Source organism: Drosophila gunungcola (genome assembly GCF_025200985.1).
Source record: "Drosophila gunungcola strain Sukarami chromosome 3L unlocalized genomic scaffold, Dgunungcola_SK_2 000002F, whole genome shotgun sequence".
Taxonomy (NCBI): domain Eukaryota; kingdom Metazoa; phylum Arthropoda; class Insecta; order Diptera; family Drosophilidae; genus Drosophila; species Drosophila gunungcola.
The window spans coordinates 121,775-142,346 of NW_026453178.1; the positions used below are offsets into that span (position 1 = coordinate 121,775).

A 20,572-nucleotide genomic window follows, 5' to 3' on the forward strand; every position below is an offset into this window, starting at 1 on the left:
CGGCGTGTGGTGGTTTATCTCTCTACCCCAAAACAACTAATGCGATTTCGGCTAAATTAAGTCTCCACAACAAAGCAGCTCATGAATATGCAGTGTGGATGCGACGAAATCCCAGACAATTGACTGTGATTGACTTGGCCACATCTGCTCCACTTTGCCCCATCTTAAAATTAGGGAGATATCAATGCTAATGGATATAACAAAACAGCGTTTATTGAGATAGTTTTTTTTAGCCTTATGTAAACGTAAGCCTAGTGGAACGATTTAAAACAAAACAAATCCGGGGAAATCTTCCATATTCAGTTCGGTGGTTATTGTTTTTCTTTTGGCCTAGAAGATGAACTCTTGGGCAGGTGCATCGTAGTGGTAGCCTGGCTCTGGTTGAGGTGGCGGGGGTGGCAGGTAGGTGGGTACCGGCGTGGGTGCAGGAGTGGTTGTTGTGGTGGTTGTAGTGGTGCGTGGTGGAGGTGGTGGAGGAGGAGGCAGGTAGGTGGGAGCAGGAGTGGGAGCGGGGGTGGTTGTGGTGGTGGGTGGTGGGGGAGGAAGGTAAGTAGGAGCAGGAGTGGGAGCAGGAGTGGTTGTAGTAGTGGTAGTAGTAGTTGTGGTAGTGGTAGTTGGTGGTGGGGGAGGTAGGTAAGTAGGCACCGGTTTGGGTGGCAAATAAGTCGGTGGCGGCGGTGGTGGCTCAGTCGTGGGTGCAATCACAAATGGCACCTCCGGCTTGGGATAATCATAGCCATAGCCATGCTCATGATGCTCCTCCAAAAGTTCCAATGGCAAATGGGACACATCTCCAGCTGCTAAAGCCAGCAGGCAGGTGGCCAAAATGAAGAACTTCTAAAATAGTTCCAAATCCATTAAATCCAGGCTGTTTTATAGAGCGAATACCAAACAAACTCACCATGTCCGTTTTTATGTTATTTCTATGTCTGACACCTTGAGCTCTTAAGCCACAAATGATTGACCGTTTGCATCGACAGCGGTATATTTATAGTCAAAATTCTAAAACAGATCGATACTGTCCATGGCTCTAGAGGCCAATTATTATCATTTAAATCGATATAACTCCGCTAGCCCCACGGCATTCTTTGTATCGGTAAATGTGAATCTGTATCTGTAAATGTATCTGTATCTGTATCTGTATCTGTAGCGCTATGTTTATATGAATGATTAGCGCCACAATAGTGCGCCGAAGTTGACAGAGGTGCAGAGTCAACAGCGCCGTCATTGTTTCGGCAGAAAAGCTCTGCAAGCATTATGCCTTTATGGGCCCTTCTGAGCCGTTGATTTTCATCAACGTCGTCACTTTGGCATTCGGTTACCACTTCGCTCATTGTTAGGGTGTTAAAAGTAAGCCTCCACTTCCGACGGAACATGGGGCACAAAGCCCAGCACCCAGAGAAACAAAGATCTCTTTCAGTTTTACATTCATATTTTGAATCATATCCATATATGAATATTCAGAAATTGACAGCTTGCCCCAGATAAATCTATAAAATCATAAACAACATTTAAAATGGTAATTATTGTTTAAATTAATACTTATTTGCTACCACTAAGAGCTAAGCATTTACTGTCTTAGTTGATTAATTTAAGTCGCCTTAATGTCCGATTTTAGATCCAAAGATACCACTAAATCTATTGATTAATATTTTATGTGCATTTTTTATTTATAAATAACTTATGACATTTTTCTCTGTGCACCTGAGAAGTCAGTTCCGCCGCTGGAAGCGTTGTAAGCGTGCTCTGCTGGCTGTCATAAATCATTTAGACTTCATTTATAATAATTATGGCTCGCGCTGCCTTTTGCAGCTCAAGAAGTTTGAGTGGTCAGCGTTTCATGGACAGATGGACAATGAAGCTGTCTGCTGGACATGATCTTGCGGAAGCAATTCAGTTACAGATCAGTCGAGTTATATTGCAGAGGCGGAGAAGATGGTTAAAGACCTACAAATAAGTGTGAACGAGGAAAAATTCAGATCATTTTCAAATCTAAATTCCTGGATTAGTTGTAATGCCGTAAATGTTATAACAACTTAAATTAAATTTATATTTTAAAAAAATTGTGCTTTATTATTATTACAAGAGGACTTGTTTTTTGACACAACTGTTATATTTTAAAATACTTACAATGACAACTTTAAATTTATTTAGTTTATATAATTTTAATAGCAGATTTACGAACAATTTAAAATTGTTTACTTGACAAAGATTCTGGTTTTGAAATATATTACCATATATTTAGATACGGTCTTTAACACAATTGAAATTTTAAAAATTATATTATAATACTGCTTAAGATTTATTTATATTTTTTTTTTTGATAAAAAAACTGTTTACTTAATAAAGATTCTGGCTATTAACGTATAGCGTTAAATTTAGACACGGTGTTTATAGAATTAAAATACTATTTTGAATAATGTCTTAGGCTTATGAAAAACTTCCCATCGCTTTAACAGCAGCGTTAAATCAACTAATTAGTTGGATTAGCGTCTTCGGCCACGATTGTATAACCAAACAGACGATACTGGTCTGGGTTCAACTATCACTTTTTGTTTCATCGCAAGCCCAACAAAAACTATGGGTTGTTGAACCGCTCGGTGGAGATGGAGCTGATCGATTGTCAAGTGCCGGAATCGATTGGCGTGTGCTGAACCATCCTCGTTTCTGCTCGCCTTTTGCCAAAAATGCGCGCCTTTTATGCCGATTATGAAATTAATTGTCGTTCTTTATGGGCATTAATCTCAGCGCTGGCTAGGCCTCACTTTTTTATGGTCCATCGCAAATATGCGCAAATTTGTGTGATTCCTCAACCGGTTTAGAATAGAAATATTTGGTCAAACAGTGACATTTTCTGCTTTGTTTTTTTATGAAGCCCCAACTCTAAGCTGTGAATCTCGTTCTGAACCGATTTCAAGGTAATTAGTGTTTGGAATAAGCCCTGTTCAAGGGCCTAAATTGTGAAAGGAACGCAGCCAGATCTCGGTGTGTTTTAATTTTTATTATGTTTACGAAACTTTGGTACAAATTCATTTTACTAGGGCGAGTATTTAACTCTTGAAGCGCCGACTGGGCACCTGGTACTTGTAGCCATGGAGTTTTTTGGAGGGTGTTATACTGGTTTCAGCAACCACCTCTGGTTCCTCGGGTTCTTCGGCCAGTCCAAGTTCTGCATCGGAAGGAGCCACTGGAATGGCATCCTGAGGGAACTCCTCGCCAGTGGGAAACTCGTTGCTGACCTCCAGTTCCAGCTCCGTCACCTTGGGCACATCGTACACAAATCCATTGCCAGATCTCACCAACTGAGATACATCTGCTCGGGCGGCTAGACAAAATGCCATGAGGAAAATACTGATCATCAAGAATCGCTAGAAGTTAAGAAGGAAGAAAAGTCCTACAAATATTATATCACATAACGCAATTCTAGAAATAGTATACCATCCTTTAAATATTATATCATATTAAGCTTTTTTACATTCTAAATAACCGATAGTAAATCAAGTTGATCTAAACGCTCATCAAAGAGTAATAAAAACATGTTTAATGCTTAGAATAAAATATGCGTATTTGTTTATAATCCATTTAGAGGTGTTTATATCATAAAAAACTAGATTTTGGAACACATGATTAATGCTTTAACAAAGAGATGCGCAAATTTTATAAACAATTAAGTTGAGAATGCTTTTAAAGTTGAAATGTCAAGTAAAAACCACTGATTTAACACATGTTTTAAAGGCAGTATTATCCGTGTAAGTGCCTATGGCAAGCTACTCAAGACAATCGCTTACCATGATGCTAGATGATCTTCGGAGGGGGATTTCTTGGCTGGGGAACCTTTGAGAATGCCGTAATAGTTGTCGCTGCCAGTGGAACGTTGCTCAAGCGAATGCAGGCGCCGGCGATTGGGCCCAAACTATTTATACTTCTATATGTTAGCCACATTTGCCTCATTTTATTAATTGCGATCGTGATGACTGTGCTGAAGCCAAAACATAAACATAAACCGAACCGAAACCAAAACCGAAACAGTGAGCGGCCCTAGATAAACAAACAAAGCGAATCGATGTCTTGGGCCAAATGGCGGTGCTACTGCTGCTGTTCCACTCGAAATGCTACAACATCTCCATCTCCATCTCCAACCACATCGGCACCCAAATCCACATCCACATCCACACCGCCATTGCCAAGGCTAAGACTTGTTTTGTGGGGTCAAGTGTCAGTGCGTTGGCTTTGTCTCAGGCGCATTTGTTTGTCGATTTGTATTCGAATTAATGATTCTGACGGATCAGTGTTTGCCCCCAGCCACGTGATCTGAGTGGCTCGCAAAGCGATTCAATTATGCAGCCCTGCCCGATCCATTCGTTGAGCATATAAAGCGCATAAAGGCGACGTTTCAACACGTTTCCGTTTCATTGGCTTCTTTACGGCTCTGCAAATCCGCCGCCGATCGCACAATTTATCCATGCCAACCTGACATATTGATTATAGTATGCGACGCATTTCAGTGGACATCGGAAGATTGATTGCAATAGCCATTCGGCCATTGATTGGGCTGGTTTATGTGGCGGAAATTCCACCTGCTGTGAAGTGCCAACGGGATCTGAATGGTGGAGACACACCCTCTAATTGATTGGCCCCAGAAAGGCAGACAAAAGCCAATCGAAAACAATCGCGCTTTAATAACTGGAATAAGCATTATCCAGAGAACAAATTACTTCGATTTTACTGTGGGAATGCGGTAGTATTTAGAATCTACTAATGTAAAGTTTAATGGGAACTTGGGCATTTTATCTTGTGAATTTCATGCTAGAAGGAATTCGCTTTTTAATATAACTTTATTTACTGTTTCTGTAAACAAGAATAAAGGCTCAGGAGAAAATTAAGATTTTTTTTAAAAATCAAATCAAAACAAATACGTTAAAAGATTCATTAACAAATTCAAAATAACATTTCTGTATAGTTTGCTACAAAAGGCTGCATACTTTTAGATTTCAATAAGGTAAAATAAATTGTTTAACATATCAACAGGCTTCCTAAAAATGAGTGTAAAATGTTTAAATTGTAGGGTCTCTAGCAAATGGTAACAAAGTTTAAATATTAACTGATCATCCAATTTTGTTTTATAAACACTTGTCAATAGTTGAATTTAAATATAAACATAAAATTCAGGGAAAAACTCAAAATAAATTTGTGGGCTAGAATTTGTACATATATTAATCATTAAGATTAAAAAAAGTTATTTTTATGAAGAATTTCAGTAAACCAATTAAATTGGCATATATAAGTCATTGTATAAATAACATTATTACAATATCATTATTATAATCTCATTACTTTTTCCAAGTTTGTAAGATCGGGAATGAATAGTATGCTTTGTTTCAGTCCCTTACAGATTAATTGGAGAAGCAAAAGCTTTTAGGCTATTATTTTTTGTTAAACCTCTACTGAGTGTTTATAAATATATATTATATATATTTTATAAAATTTATTTTTTATATTCATACTACTTTTGAGCAATACAAAATAAAAAAATAACTTCTGTTTTTATTCGCATTATCAACCTTGTTTTGAAAATGGGAAAGAAAATTAAAATAATTTAAACTTATTAGCTCAGGCATCACTAAAGATAGAATATTAAAAGACAGAATTTAAAATCGAAAGATTTTTATTTTCACGTTTATTCGAAGTGGATTCGGCTTTCCTGCGAAAGGCCAAGCCACTCATTCACAATTCGTTCACAAATATGGCTAATACTTAATCTGTGTATTTACAATGTGCTGGATCAGCCTAGTAGTTAAACGAGGGCTGGGGGTCGTTGGGGTAGCTGTAGCCCTTCTGCACGGGGGGCAGGTACTCGACCTTGGGGGCCACGTACACCTTCTTGGTCGGTGGTGGTGGTGGGGGTGGTGTGTAGACGACGACCTTCTTGGTTGGGGGTGGCACATACACTGGGGGCGGGGCAACGTACACCTTCTTGGTTGGTGGGGGTGGCACATAGACCGGGGGAGGAGCCTTGACCTCGAACTTCACCGAGGGCTGGCCGTAGTGGTAGCCGTCGTCCTTGAGGATGCCAGTCGGGGGTGGGGTGTAGACGACCTTCTTCGGCGGTGGTGGTGGGGGTGGGGTGTAGACGACGACCTTCTTGGTTTCTGCAGGGGGCAGGTACTCGACCTTGGGGGCGACGTAGACCTTCTTGGTTGGGGGTGGGGTGTACACGACCTTCTTGGTGGGGGGTGGCACGTAGACTGGTGGTGGGGCAACGTACACCTTCTTGGTGGGTGCGGGAGGCAGGTACTCAACCTTTGGTGGGGGTGGAGCCTTAACCTCGAACTTCACAGAGGGCTGGCCGTAGTGGTAGCCGTCGTCCTTGAGGATGCCAGTCGGGGGTGGGGTGTACACGACCTTCTTCGGTGGTGGTGGTGGGGGTGGGGTGTACACAACGACCTTCTTGGTTGGGGGAGGCACGTACACTGGTGGTGGGGCAACGTACACCTTCTTGGTGGGTGCGGGAGGCAGGTACTCAACCTTTGGTGGGGGAGGAGCCTTAACCTCGAACTTCACCGAGGGCTGGCCGTAGTGGTAGCCATCGTCCTTGAGGACGCCAGCGGGCGTGGGGTGGTGGACCACCGGGGGGGCGGTGTAGACGGGGCGGGCGGGCGTTGGCTTGGGCTTGGGTGCCTCATACACCACTACTGGTGGGGCAGACTCATGTGGCACGTAGGGCACATCAATGACGACGGGGGCACGGGGCGGGCTGTAGTGGTAGCCATCCTCCTGCAGGTTGTTGCTGTGCGAGAACAGATGCGAGACATCTGCGCTGGCCACTGCCACCAGGGCGAAAGCGATCAGAAATTTCTGGGAAGACAAAACACAGAGCAATCAGATGATCAGGCTCCCAAATCCATTGGTATTCCACAATCTGCCAGCACGGTATTCGTATCCACCACCGAGTGCAGCGCTTGATCCTCGAACTCGAACTCGAACTTGATCCTCGATCACCGATCTTACCATTTTGCTCAGAACCAATTCAACACCGCGAAGGCTGAGTTGTGACTGTGCCTTTTCTGGTCGAGTCTACATTATTTATAGTACAGCAGCGCCTCAGGATGGCCCAAAGATATTTCACGGCAGAAGCTTCTCGTCAGAGCTTCTCCCCCGAAAACTAAACAGAACCTGCTTGGGTTGGTTAACCGGCTGCTGCGGCTGCTGCTTCTGCTGCTGACGTCTCTGCCTAAGTCTGCCTCTACTACAGCTCCCTCAGAACGACACCCATAAACTTACGGTCCATCTTGTTGCCGGCGTAATATATTTGTATATTTTTTGGCGACAAATTTAGAATTTGTCCAGACCAGGCCAACAAAAAACAAAGCAGAACATGCAGAGCCAAATAGAACCAACGTAAATGAGCTTGAATCTAATAAAAATCATAAGCCACAGAAAGCTAAATGATAGCTTTAAAAAATATAGTATGATAAGTTAAAAGCAGAGGCTGCGGTCTCGTCGTGAGCTGTTTGAAAAGAGTTTAATTTGAATTCAAGAAAAACCGGTGAAATATGGTCAAATCTGTGGGATAGATCGCAAAGTGGAGGGGCACGGATAATGGAGATCCCGCATGGGTGCGCAATTTCATGCTCGATAATCTGCAAATATTTGGATAGCCAGCATGCTGGGGTGCTCTTCCTTATGACATCCAATTTGTCGTCGGGCCTATCGCAATGATGGAGCCACTTCGCACTCCGCGACATAGACAATGGCACTCTTTAATTGATCCCCCACATAAATCTAGTTTAGAACCACGTTTCGAGCTGGTTAGCGCGACGAAAAGCATAAATTAATTTCGCATCTATGGGGGGTTCTACAATAAAACCAATTTGGAATGTTTTATTTATGAGAGCAGAGAGCGTAGGGGGATTTGCATAAATTCTTCAAAGTTCCGCTCGTGGTTCGAATTTATCGAATTTTTGCAATTACTCACACTCTCGAAGGGCAACAACGTCATCCAGGTGCATGAATCAACCGAGTGGTGAAGGGTCAGCTATCAGATGGAACCGGTTAGCACATCAAACTGACCTTTGCCTTGGCTCGTTGCAAGGACAACTGCAATCGAAACAAAGCACTCAATCCATACACTCTTAACCCACTGTTCCAGATTCCTGTTCCCGGTTCGGGCCAATTGACGAACCAATTTACGCAAACGCAAAAGTTGCACTCTTAAACTGATTTTTAATGTTGGTAATTTAAATTCCTACGCTCAAACCCGATTGTTATACAATCGATTTGAATTTTAATTAAATCAATTTATTTTTGCAGCCATAATCGCACACAAATTTTTCTCTTCAGTTTGTGGCGTTAATTGCTTTGCGATTCATGCATATTATTTTCCTCTTCGGTTATGATGCTGAAGATGGTTGAATTCCAAGAATTCCCACCAAACCTGGCTAGGTCGATCGTTGACCTGCGCAATTATAAATTTATGCTGTTCTTTTTTGTAGAATTTTGGGGGTTTTTAGGTCTAAAGTCTATTTAGTAGATTTGTTACGCAATCCATAGTAACGTCTTAGTAACGATGAAATCTGATTTCAAAGTCAGTTGGTATACGTCATGAATTGGACTATGTCGTCAATCAAGTGATTGTTAAATGTTATGCCATAGTCATTGGAAACTTGAGATGGCTCATTTAACTGTTGGCGACTCAGCCAATTTGTCGGAATTTGATGTGTGTTTTGACCCGATCGGATCAAAGTTTCCGGCATTTAAATGAGTTCTCAGGCCATCATCATCAACCCGCTGATATTAAAAATTAGCTCTGATTACTTCATCCGAAATGCAAACACCGCTTCTGCCTGCCTTTTAATTAGATGAATGCTGGGTAAATGCCACGCAACGGTAAACGAGTTTAGAATTCTGCAGTCGCAGTCCCAAATATATAGCACCAATATATATCATCGCAAATGTGTGTTCTACCCAATGTATTTGCTCAGCGTTTTGTTGAAATAGCCAAATATGTGCACTGCTAAACACGCGTGCGTCGATTTCGTATGACGGGGATCGGAAATTGCAGAGCCGCAGAACCGATCCCGAAACCGGTTCAATTAGTTTGGTGAATGCTTTTGAATTTAGTGTTTATAAATTTCACATTAGGCATAATTAAGAACAAGTTTGTTCTATTCATACCTATCTGTGAGTTACCCTCTCCAGACATAACCCAATCCGAAACCGAATCTGAAACTGAAACTGAATCCGAGTCCGAATTCCTACCGAAGCATGCAAATAATTTTGAAAACAGTTTATCAATCCCAGCATAAGCCACCACCTAATGCCAGACATTAATCTTCAAAGGGGCTGCGATAATGTGGGCATCAATTAGCCGCTGGCAACGGAAGCCGAGAGTTAACACAGCCAACTAACTACAGGCCAATATTTACTGAATGTTTGGCAACTTTTGGCGCGAACAAAACGAAACCGCGAAACCAACAACCGACAACAAAAACAACAACAACAACAAAAAGCTAAAGTTCATTAAAAATACAACAAAATTTCTTTCTGGCTGTATAAATCTGCATTAAGAGCACATAAATTCGAAGTATAATTTAACATAATCTTTGAAGCAGTCGTTGTCGTTAACATTTAGTGGTTTGTGTCTCGGCTTACGCTGTTAAGGCCAATACGCAGCAGATCACGACATAAAATAACTGCGATCACAAAAAAGTAGCAGATTTAAAAAACAAAATAAAATTCTATTCATAAGATATTTACAAAATAAAAATTAAAAATAAATTAAATTAGCAGTTTTCAAAAATAAAATAATATTTTATTTATAAGAAAGAAAAAAAATTAAATCCAAAACAAGCCAAGACAGTTATCTTATTAACTCATTGTAATGAAACACATTTTAAATTTCTATAAAAATACAATAACTTTGAGTTAGCCATGACAATGATTTATTTGTAAAATTTTTTCCACAAGTTCTCAAGAAAATTGGTCTTTGTTGACTTGTTACATCTTAAAGATGATCCAAAGATAGCCCCAGCCTTAACCCGTTTTAACGTTGTTTAGCCAGACAGGCATGCATGGTGTCATATAATTAATATGTGGGCTATAAATCTTAAAAAAAAATATACTCTATATGCAAAGGGTGTTTAGATTTCTGCAAATTCTTAAGTCTCTATCCCTTAAAAATTTTTTTATTGGTTTCAGAGGAAGCCTAAATATTTTTAAACTTTTTTATAGTTGTCCTGAAGACGGTTGCCGAAGTGCAACCGAAATATATTGACAAAATTACTAAAACTGAAATAATTTTGTGTTTTTTTTTCAAAATTAAACAATTAATAAACTTTTAATATTTAATATTGTCAGCTAATTTACTAATTAACCAAATTAAAAATGTAGCTGAATTACTTACTCAATTCTTAGCTAGAAAATAAATAAAGAGTATTTCGTTTTCGACCTTGTAATAAAATACAATATTTACTGCTACTTATTTGTTAGCTCATGATCACCAAAAAAAAAGTGAAAGCATCTACCTAAATGGATTTTATGGACTTGACGAGCTACTTTCAATTTGAAAAATTCTAACTCATATTGATTCGCGTAATTGTTTTATTGAAGACATGGAACCAGTGTTTGGACTATTGCCTTTTATTTATGGGTCGCAGTCGCAACGGCATTTTGCCAGATTACTGCATTCAAAAAAGACAATACCCATACAAATGCAAACGATTCTAACAGAATATTATTTGATATACTATATGTTTGGGGTTCCACCCAAAATGTCTTATAAATACCAAATGTTTCGCTCGCAAAAAAACAGTTTAATTGTTCGACTTTCAGTGATCAACATGGTGGGTTTCGATCGGATTTGTTTTTAAAAATAGCGAAATCAGGATTAATGGAAAGTTTTTCTCCCGTCAGCGTGTTTACTTTGTGGCTTTTGCAGTGGCTCTGCTGGGAGTGGTTGGTGCCAGTTCTCTGTCCAGGACCTATTTGCCACCTCAAGTGCAGGTGCAGCAACCCCATGTGATCTCTGTTCCCAGAGTTAAGCAGCAGATCATCCACCGCCCGGTGGTGCAGCCACAAAACACCTATCTGCCCCCAGCCCACAGGGTGGTGCCTCAAGTGATTCATCGTTCTGCCCCTCAACTTCTGACCATTGCTCGTCCTGTTCCAGTTTCTGTGCCCCGTAACACCTACCTGCCGCCATCCCAAGTGATTTCTCGCCCAGTTCCACAAGTGATCTCCGTGGCTGCCCCACGTAATACCTATCTGCCACCCCGCAACACCTATCTGCCACCCCAGTAAGATGCATCATCAACATCAACATCATCCTAATCGAAAGAATAAAACCACATTTCTGAGCAGCGAACGAGTCAACTGGTTTGTGGTTTAACCCACGCCGCCAACTATATTCTAATGCTAATTCTCCAGCTCAGCAAAGAAATGCAAAAATACATTTAATGTGTATATTTGCATGTCTCGATTCGATAACACCAATTTGCATATTCCCGAATTAGTTAAAAAAAAAACAATAAAGAAAGCTTAGAAACATAAACAAAGACTTTGTTTAGTTAAGGGCGTTAGCTCAAATCAAATACGGTTACTATGCAAAAAAGGGACCCCGAAGCCATTAACCTCTAGAGGAAACATTTGAGACCTCAATATGTTTGAACGAAACCGCGAACTTGAACTCTTCCCCGAGCAATTAATCAATCAGTCAATCAATCCAGTTAGCGGAACATTAAGTCATTAGCCTCAGCAGTTTCTATGTCTTGTCGGCTAACTCGGCTAGTTTATGACCAGTTAATTGTGATACCTCTTGGTCTGGATCGACTTATAAATAGATTCGAGCTACTGTTTAAATTAAATACAAACACAAGTTTAGTTTTGCCAAAAGCTTAGGTGAATTAAAAAAGCTCTTTGCTTTGACACGAAACTAAACTATCAGGTTTGCGATAATATTGTTTTGCCAAAAATAAAATAAAGCTATGATATGGGTATTCTAATGAATATTTATATTCCAAATGACAGGCAAAAAAAAATGAGAGTTTTTAATCCAAACTCCGTGCCGTACCTCCAACTGATAAAAACAAGCCCCATCTGGTGCCGTGGTCGAGGTATCTGTTTGCCTAATTAAACAATTTTTCGACGAGAAAAACGTTTCGTTGATTTATGATACTCAGCACTTCCGTTTGCAACCGCCAATTCGCAGATTTGTATAAAAGAACAGGAGTCGCCGGTCTAAGACATTATTCGATTCGTTGCCTCTAAAGCAAACAGATCTTCGAAAATGGTAAGGATCTGCTGGCTATATATTTGAGGATTATAGTTGATTGTTTTCTATACTTTATTATTTGCAGAAATTCTTCATCTTGACTTTGGCTGTGGTTGGCTGTGTGTCTGCCGAATCGGGCTATAACTATAATGCCCCAGCTCCCGCTCCCGTGAGATCGTACTCGGCTCCCCAGGCGCATCAGCACTTTGCCGCCTCTGCCCCTGCTCCCGTTTTCCAGCAGGCTGCCTCCGCTCCTGCCCCAGTGAGGACCTATGTGCCCCCCGCTCCAGTCCACCATACCGCCGCCTCTGCCCCTGTGCAGAGCTTCGCCCCAGCTCCAGCTCCCGCTCCAGTTGCTGCCCCAGCTCCTGCTCCAGTTTTCCATGCCGCCGAGTCTGCTCCCGCTCCAGTGAGGACCTATGTGCCCCCAGCTCCAGTCCACCATGCCGCCGCCTCTGCTCCTGCTCCCGTCCAGACCTTTGCCCCTGCTCCGGCTCCCGTCCAGTCCTTTGCCCCTGCTCCCGCTCCAGTGGCTGCCCCAGCTCCAGTTTTCCATGCCGCTGAGTCTGCCCCAGCGCCAGTGAGGACCTATGTGCCACCCGCGCCTCAGGTTCATCCATGCTCCCGCTCCCCAGGTGCACCATCATGCCCCCGCTCCCCAGGTGCATCACCACGCCCCCGCTCCAGTGCACCATCATGCCGCCGCCTCTGCTCCCGTCCAGAGCTTCTCTGCCCCAGCTCCCGCTCCCGCTCCAGTGCAATCCTTCGCCCCCGCACCCGCTCCTTCCTTCGAGTCCTCCGGCCCAGTGTTCGAGGCCGCCGCTTCCGCCCCCGCAGCTGCCCGTTCCGGATACGACTATGCCCAGCCCGCTGCCAGCCAGCAGGGATACAAGTACAAGACCGTCCGTCGCCGTGTGTTCAAGCACCGCGCTTAGGAATGCTAATGATTATGGTCAGACGATTATACAAAACGACAATAAAAGCGCAGTAAAAAATTATGAAAACATGTAGTTTTATTTGAGCATCAAAATAATGCGACAACAATAAAATATTCATAAAGATAATATGATAATTGGCTTATTATTCAAGAATGGTAGGGGATTTAGTTTCTGCTAAAGAAACAACGAAAAATCAAATGAGGAAAAGAGTGTTGTCTCAATAATTCAAAACCATGTCAAAAATTGAAGAGTAGGAGCAACAACCTTAAATCATTATTAATGAATATTAATAGCATAATTAGCACTGGAATGCAATTCTCATAGGAATGACCCAAAGTTAATATGACTTCATTTTCCATGAATACCTCAAGATGTTAATGGAGCGAAATATTTATAAGCAAACATCTGCTGGTTTTGATGCATTTATGCGGAAATAGTTCTCGGTTTTCAAAGTTAAATTCAGAATCAAAAAAAAGTTTTTTACCTGAACCACCTTTATTCATTTTTATACATCTAGTTAAGTAACAAATACATTCAAAGCTTTTAAAAACAAATAAAGCTGGGGCTGCAACAATAAAAGAATTAACTTTGATGTTTATTGAAAAAAATCGTATTCTTCTATTTAATAAATTTTTTTTACTGAGATGTGAAAAACGCAACGTTTCTAGATTTAACGATACTTTAATTATCACTGCTGACCCAGATCGAATAAAATTAAACCTATACTGACACTCGGTATAAACTAAATTAACTCCAGAATTTCTTATGCAATAAATTTAAAATATCTAGAGTTTCGCTTTCGTTACTTGTTGTCAAGCTAGGCAAAAACGTTTACCAAAAAAGTGAGATCAAGAAACCCATATGTTATCGACGGCATGTGCAGCGCACTTAGGCCAATAAATTCGAACGCTTTGATCTGACAAATTTACGGGACACTTTCGTTGTGCTTGAGAATATTCATTAGAATTTAAATTGCGGCTATTCAATAAGAACAAATGGGTCACATAAAGCGCAGAATCGATTTCTCACGCTCAACAACAGGTTTCGCTTTCGATTTTGGTCTGATTTTAGGGGCTCGATGTGGGGATGCAACCAAAATATGTCCGTAGAGAGTATAAAAGTTGCATCCACTTTTGGTTGGAATCACTGGCACTTCAGCAATGGTGAGAGATCAACGATGGGTTGGTGTTCTCAGCTTAATTAAATACTTTAAATTTCAGAAAATCTTCTTAGTCCTGATTTTAAGCCTTTTGGCTATCGCCTGCTTGGCCGATGTTTCCCATGTGAAACACCACAAGCACCAGCGGCATCATCACTCCAGGGAACATGAGGCTGAAGATGAGGATTCCCACGAGGAGGACCAACCTTATTACAAGAAGGAAAAGCACACCAGCGAAGTGGTCTATCACAAGGAGGATGAGCATGAGGAGCCAAAACACTATAAGGAGCAGCCCAAGGAGTACCACCATGAGGAGCCAAAGAAGCAGCGAGTGGATCACTACCATCACTATGACAAAAAACCAGAGGTGAAGACGGAGCACATCCACTATAAGCACAGCAAACCCCATGTTCGTACGGATTACAACAGGGATCTATTTACTCCTGCTGCCACTCAAGTGGTTTATCGTCGTCGGCGGCCAAGTCGTATCCTGTATGCCAGTGCCCCCAACTCGGTGTTCCACACTCACACTCAGATCAATGTGCAGTCGCAGGACTCGGAGCTGAACTCACTTACGCCAGGAGCACAGGATCCGGCTGGAGCTCAAGCGCCGACAGGAGCTCAGGCTCCGACTGGCGCAGGTTTTCGACCCAATTGCCAGTTCATTGGACCCGGCAACGTGGCACCTGGCTGTGGACCCTCCGATCCCCTTGGAGCTCAGCTTCCGGCCAGTGCTCTGGCCCCCACTGGAGCTAATCTGCCAGCCAGCCAACCTGCTCCCATTCCCGGTGGCCAGCTGGCTGTTCTGGGCAATGGCCAGCGTCCTCCATCGCGTCCTGGTTATGGTGGCCTTGGAGGATATGGAGGTGACAAAAGACTTAACTTCTTTGTGGATCCCTCGTTGGCTGCTCAACTGGGAGCCATTGGAAATGCAGCAGGCGGAAATCAACAGGCTGCTGGAGGAGCTCAACTTGGAGCTGGTCAAGGATTTGATCCTTCTTTTGGCGCACAAGCAGCGGCTGGTGCCCCTTTTAACCCATCCTTTGGAGGTGGACAGGCACCAGTGGCTCAACGCCCTCAGGCGCCTTTGCAAAATCAATTCGATCCCAATTTACAGCTTGGAGGACCTTTTGATCCCGCTTTGGGTGCCCAACTTGGAGCTGGCCAAGGTGTGCCCAACCAGAGACCACAAGGACAGGCACCTTTTGATCCCGCTTTGGGAGCTCAACTTGGAGCAGCTCAGGGTGTGCCCGACCAGCGACCCAATCCAGGAGCTCAGTTGGCCGCCAATCAAGGAGCCTTTGTTCCCAACCAGGGTCAGTTTGATCCCTCTGTGGGTGCTCAATTGGCGGCGGGTCAAGTGCCACGACTCAATCGACGTCAGCCCAATCGATCCAACTACCAAGGTCTCAATGTGCTAAATGGCAACGTGTTTGGTCAGCCAAATCTTCAGGGTCCTACAAATGCTTTGGGCAACCAGCAGGACACCAACATCATCGATGGAAACTTCTACAGCGATCCACATCATGGTCATCATCAGCAGGCTTTGGTATCGGTCAATCCCAATCAGCGTTCGGTTTTCATACCCGACGATGATGACACAGATGACGATGCTCAGCCGGGATTCTTGGGATTTGCAGCCAGTAATCGGCAATCTACCTATGTGGTGGCTCCCAAAGAACACCGATCCCACAGGAGCATGCAAAAAGCGAAACAATGCGGACTTGGGAACTTCTGCCTCTGAGTACGACACCGATTACCGTGAAGATGGCTATCACTACCAGAAGCCCAAGCAAAGCTTCGAGTTTTAAATTGTATAAAAAACCAAACATATAATACTCGAAATTAAATCATACTTAGCAGCATTTGCTATAAGAGCAGCCAAAGAAAGGTTGTTTAATTTTGTATAGCATACTTTTAGGCACTCAATATGGTATTCATTTCCGTTTCCGCCTAAAGTCTCTTTGAAGTTTGTCGAGTATTTTACACGGCTTTGCGGTTTAAGCTTTCCGAAAAGAGCTTTTACTCCAATTTTAAACCAGTAAACATACAATCTAGGCCATGATATTTATGGTCTGTTCTTATAGGATTGTTTGGCTCAAATGAACTTTTGCAACCCGTATTTACATAAGACAAAACGTGATAATAAATAAGGGTGTTTATGTTATGACAATAGCCATTAGCTTTGATGGAAAAGTTTTATATATATATAATCCGGAAAGAAAACTTGTTCAGAGCCCCAGACACATAAAGATTCAGAGCGAGAGAGAGGCTTCACAAAATGAATTGTCGACATAAATTTATGCAATAATTTAGATTCGATTCTCATGCAAATCCAATCAACCGATATCAAAATAGAAATAAAACAAAATCTATTGTTTCACCGGGCAGCAAATCTTGGCCAGTTGACTGCATAGAGGTGAGTGAGCTGGCCAAACAGATTCAGTGGATCCGTTTTTGGTGTGACCTATGGCTAAAAGGCTGCGCGTTGTGTGTTTTGTTTGTTATGATTATTACTTTTTGGCAGACTAAGGCGGGCCTTAGTAATGTTCAAATTCGCCAATCAATGTCAACATTAGCGAACGGACTCCTAAATCAAACGTGGGCCGTCCATTATTCGCATGTGCGTCTTTTTTCGGGCCGACTGTAGGTCAGAGCGGATTAGCCGATCTCGTCGGCTCTTGACCCAATACTGCGGCCCATAGAAAGCTCTCATCTCTGCGGCCCATAAATCAGCGCACTTCTACCGGTGAAATTAGCCCGCTTAAGTGAGCCAAATACCCACAACAGGGCAAACAAAAGATGGCTACAAGTAGCATTAAATTAAAATAATTTATGGCAAACTTTCGGATCAAACTCTACGGAGAAGCTCTCGGCATAAAATTAACGGAGACCGCTGGGCCATTCAAAGCCCGCTGATTACAGAAATAAATTTTGGATGATGTCTGTGCGAATTTCGCCGGCTTGTGGCTATGCAAAGCGAGTGAGTGGTGGGTTCATCGTGGTGCTGGTCGAGTTCAATGATCCGCAAGCCACCCGCTTCTTTGGCAATTATTGCCATCAAACATTGCGGGCCATCTAATTGATGATTTTCCAGCAGCACTGAAGAAAACTTTAGATGGCTTTTAAATTTAAATTGTAAATCTCTATTACCCACTTAACTTACAAACTCATAAAAGTCTGAAATAAGGAAATGGTATTAACGTCATACAAAAGATTGCACTGCACATAAATAAAGTCAATTTTTAAATAATATTTTTTCAATGGTCATGAAATAAGTAAAAACAAAATTATTCGGCAACTTTGCTTGAAATGATATAATATATAATAATAAAAAAAAATTAATTAAACTTTAAAATAACAATTATTAGTTTTACAAAACATACAAATTAATATTTGGTCGAAATTTCAATTCAATTTTATTTCACCGTTATAAGTTGATAAACTTAGTCCCGTTTAAATTAATAGTCAGAAAGCGATTCCATTCCAATATTAAAAAAATATACATATATATTTGAAATGTTTGTTCAGCTTAACATACAAACACTTTAATTTAATTACTTTTCATCGATTTTGCATATTTATTTGAAATGAATATTTAATGCCTTATAATAAAACCCGTTTTGTTTATTACCAAAAGCCATGAGCGCCAAAATGAGAATACATTTATTAATTTCTTTCTGCGAATCTATCATTGGATGCTTTTCCAGATGACTTAAAGCTAGATATGCGTTTAATGAAAATTTTTGGGATCATATGTAATCCAATTCCATGTAATGCCGCCTTGCGTCATCCGTTAAACATAGCCGAAGAAATCGAAGAGCTCCACAAGCTGCGATGATTAATTTTCAGCACTTGGCAGCCACATAATTAATTTTAGACAGCCCACAACCGAATATACATTTTCAAGACCGATCGCACTTTAAGCCTCATGTTTCCATCAGCCATCAAACAGAAAACCACTCGATGAGCCGCGGGCCCAAGAGATTCCGAATAAGAATCAGAATAAGAATCAAAATTAGAATTAGAGTCAGAATTACATGAAAGGAACTTGCCAAATTTCGGCTGCCACGCGAATCCATTATTTATTGGCCCCGAGCCGAGTGTTAAAAGTGTGCGGAGATCTTTTTTGTTGCCCTGTTGCTTGGCGTTGATTATTTTATATTTATATTTCTTGGCTTTTTTCGGTTTTGTTTTGTTTTTTTGACCGCTGGAGATGCGCTTCATGGTGGCACTTTCTAGTCGCCGGCTCTGGAGAGTGGGGCGATTTGAAAACGGGTTTCCAGAATGATTTATCATACATTTTAGTTAAGCTAAAAAAGAGCATCACAGGCTGAAAAAACGATAAATTTATCATAAAAGACTAAAACGTGTACTTGGCTAGTTAAGATTAGGGTATTTCTAACACGACATGATTTTACTCTTTATTTCAGGAATCACATAAATCTTAAACATAGAAAAAATATTATAAAACAATTTAGTAAAAAAAATAATAATAATGTCTTTCAAAAATTAAATTTGAAGGATCGTTTGAAGCTAGGATCATTTCAAAACGACATATTTTTACTCAGTATTTCAGAAAACATTTGCTTGTTAAACATAGTATATAAATACTAAACAAATTAGTTGAATAAAAAAGAAAGAATAAAAATAGCTCTAAAATTGATTCAAATTTGTAGACTCCCTAAATGCTGAAGAATATGTTTTTAAGCAACATTTATTTATTTATTATATAAATATATATAGAATATAAAGCTTTGTTTAATTTGAAATCTTTTTGGTATATAAATTTAATTCAATAATCCTTTAGATCTACAGAAAACATGCCCAGTTAGAGTATCTTGAAAACTAAATTAACTAGCGCGTGTGACTCTGCCGGCCAAAAAACAACGACTAAGACAAAGGAAAGGTAGCAGCCACGAGAAAGAAGTGGCCGCCTGTTAAGCTCATAGAGATCGCAAAAAATCGAATGGCCATAATATTAATTAGAATAGAATTTGCATAAATTAAGCCACACGAAATGGTTTTTGTTAGACAGAGCGACGCGACCTGTGGGATTATGCAAAAGCAAAGCAAAGACGACTGCGAAGACAGTCTGAATCTGGAATATAGCGTTTCGGAAACTCCATTTGGGGAGTCCGATCAAACGTGCCCATTTATTATCCGATAACACAATCAGTCGATTCAATCCACTCTCCAGGTTTCTTTTTGTGGGTTACGCTAACTCGCGGGGCCCACGCTTACGTATTTTAATCAGAGCTTACAATTTTAGTGTTGTCTGTGGCCATTATGATGGGTTTTTGTCCCATTCTATGGTGCGAATATGGGACCCCGTCTGCCATTCACTAATTTGCATATTTTTTTTGCTATTTTTTGGCATAAACACCGATTCCGAAATGGAACTTTTAAGTGTTCGGACCGGCTCACCGAACTACTGATAGATAATAACAATAAGCAGATGAGCCGGCGATGATGCGTTGGCTTATCGTGATCTATTGACTGGCAGCATGCGTGTAGAACATTTATGGACAACTGGACCATAGAAGTCACAACTATAGAATATGCTAGAACGACAGAGATTAAAATGTAAATTGGCAAAGCCATAAATTCAGCTCGTTAATACCCGCAGTTTGCGACTATTTTTTAGTGCTGCACACACACACAGGAAATGAAATGATTTATCTCAGGCGAACAATGGAAAACAAAACCAGAATTGTAAGGCTCTAAATCTTAATGCATTTGGAAATAGGAAAAATGATATAGTTGTTATTTGATACTGGCCAACTTCTTTATGGCCCGCGTTAATTAGCCAAACTGGTGCTATAAAGACCCGTCTTCCGAGAGCCTCGACTTTCGTCGGCTAGTATGAGATGAGGTGCCGATTGGTGGCGCGTGACAACCATCCATCACCATCACCATCACCGGCACAAACCCACTCACTAAGCTACTACCATCCCAAAACACCATCGATATCTTCAATTCCGGGCAAACACATAGATCATGGCCTTGACTTTCGCAGCTCTACTTTGACCCATCAAAAATCGAATTTCGCAGAATCGATCGGCACTGGTTAGTCATCGTTTATCCTTCAGTTTTACGGAACCGATTAGTTCTTAGCACCTCTAACGAGCCTTGCTTCATGGCTAACTTTTGGCTTCGATGTTGCAAATACATCGCAATATGGCCAAAAAACATGTACTCCCCCTT

The 20,572-nt window shown here is 41.3% G+C and overlaps 6 protein-coding genes across 8 annotated transcripts; 3 read left to right on the top strand and 3 right to left on the bottom strand.

The window, feature by feature from the left end:
- Positions 1–188: 188 nt before the first annotated feature.
- LOC128257980 (uncharacterized) lies at positions 189–994 on the bottom strand. 2 transcript variants are annotated; one of them, XM_052989329.1, is made up of 2 exons: positions 902–994; positions 189–837 (listed from the first exon to the last, which is right to left on the bottom strand). In XM_052989329.1, exons 1-2 carry the CDS (start codon positions 902–904, stop codon positions 331–333), a joined length of 510 nt encoding a protein of 169 aa, XP_052845289.1. In that variant the 5' UTR covers positions 905–994; the 3' UTR covers positions 189–330. The 2 variants fall into 2 exon arrangements, with proteins under 2 accessions (XP_052845289.1, XP_052845290.1); XM_052989330.1 differs by having other exon boundaries at positions 189–834; positions 902–966.
- Positions 995–2,980: 1,986 nt separating this feature from the next.
- Positions 2,981–3,894, bottom strand: LOC128257982 (uncharacterized). Its single transcript, XM_052989332.1, has 2 exons — positions 3,789–3,894; positions 2,981–3,368 (listed from the first exon to the last, which is right to left on the bottom strand). Exons 1-2 carry the CDS (start codon positions 3,789–3,791, stop codon positions 3,051–3,053), a joined length of 321 nt encoding a protein of 106 aa, XP_052845292.1. The 5' UTR covers positions 3,792–3,894; the 3' UTR covers positions 2,981–3,050.
- Positions 3,895–5,647: 1,753 nt separating this feature from the next.
- On the bottom strand, positions 5,648–7,102 carry LOC128257977 (uncharacterized). Of its 2 annotated transcripts, XM_052989327.1 has the most exons (3): positions 7,009–7,102; positions 6,009–6,855; positions 5,648–5,906 (listed from the first exon to the last, which is right to left on the bottom strand). In XM_052989327.1, exons 1-3 carry the CDS (start codon positions 7,009–7,011, stop codon positions 5,788–5,790), a joined length of 969 nt encoding a protein of 322 aa, XP_052845287.1. In that variant the 5' UTR covers positions 7,012–7,102; the 3' UTR covers positions 5,648–5,787. The 2 variants fall into 2 exon arrangements, with proteins under 2 accessions (XP_052845287.1, XP_052845286.1); XM_052989326.1 differs by having other exon boundaries at positions 5,648–6,855.
- Positions 7,103–10,788: 3,686 nt separating this feature from the next.
- Positions 10,789–11,329, top strand: LOC128257981 (uncharacterized). The gene is made up of 2 exons (XM_052989331.1): positions 10,789–10,841; positions 10,912–11,329. Exons 1-2 carry the CDS (start codon positions 10,839–10,841, stop codon positions 11,296–11,298), a joined length of 390 nt encoding a protein of 129 aa, XP_052845291.1. The 5' UTR covers positions 10,789–10,838; the 3' UTR covers positions 11,299–11,329.
- Positions 11,330–12,200: 871 nt separating this feature from the next.
- On the top strand, positions 12,201–13,272 carry LOC128257979 (skin secretory protein xP2). The gene is given in 3 exon segments (XM_052989328.1): positions 12,201–12,286; positions 12,354–12,869; positions 12,871–13,272. Coding segments are annotated over 3 exon segments (852 nt in total). The 5' UTR covers positions 12,201–12,283; the 3' UTR covers positions 13,204–13,272.
- Positions 13,273–14,366: 1,094 nt separating this feature from the next.
- LOC128257976 (50 kDa spicule matrix protein) lies at positions 14,367–16,255 on the top strand. Its single transcript, XM_052989323.1, is given in 2 exon segments — positions 14,367–16,061; positions 16,063–16,255. Coding segments are annotated over 2 exon segments (1,809 nt in total). The 3' UTR covers positions 16,177–16,255.
- Positions 16,256–20,572: the final 4,317 nt, after the last annotated feature.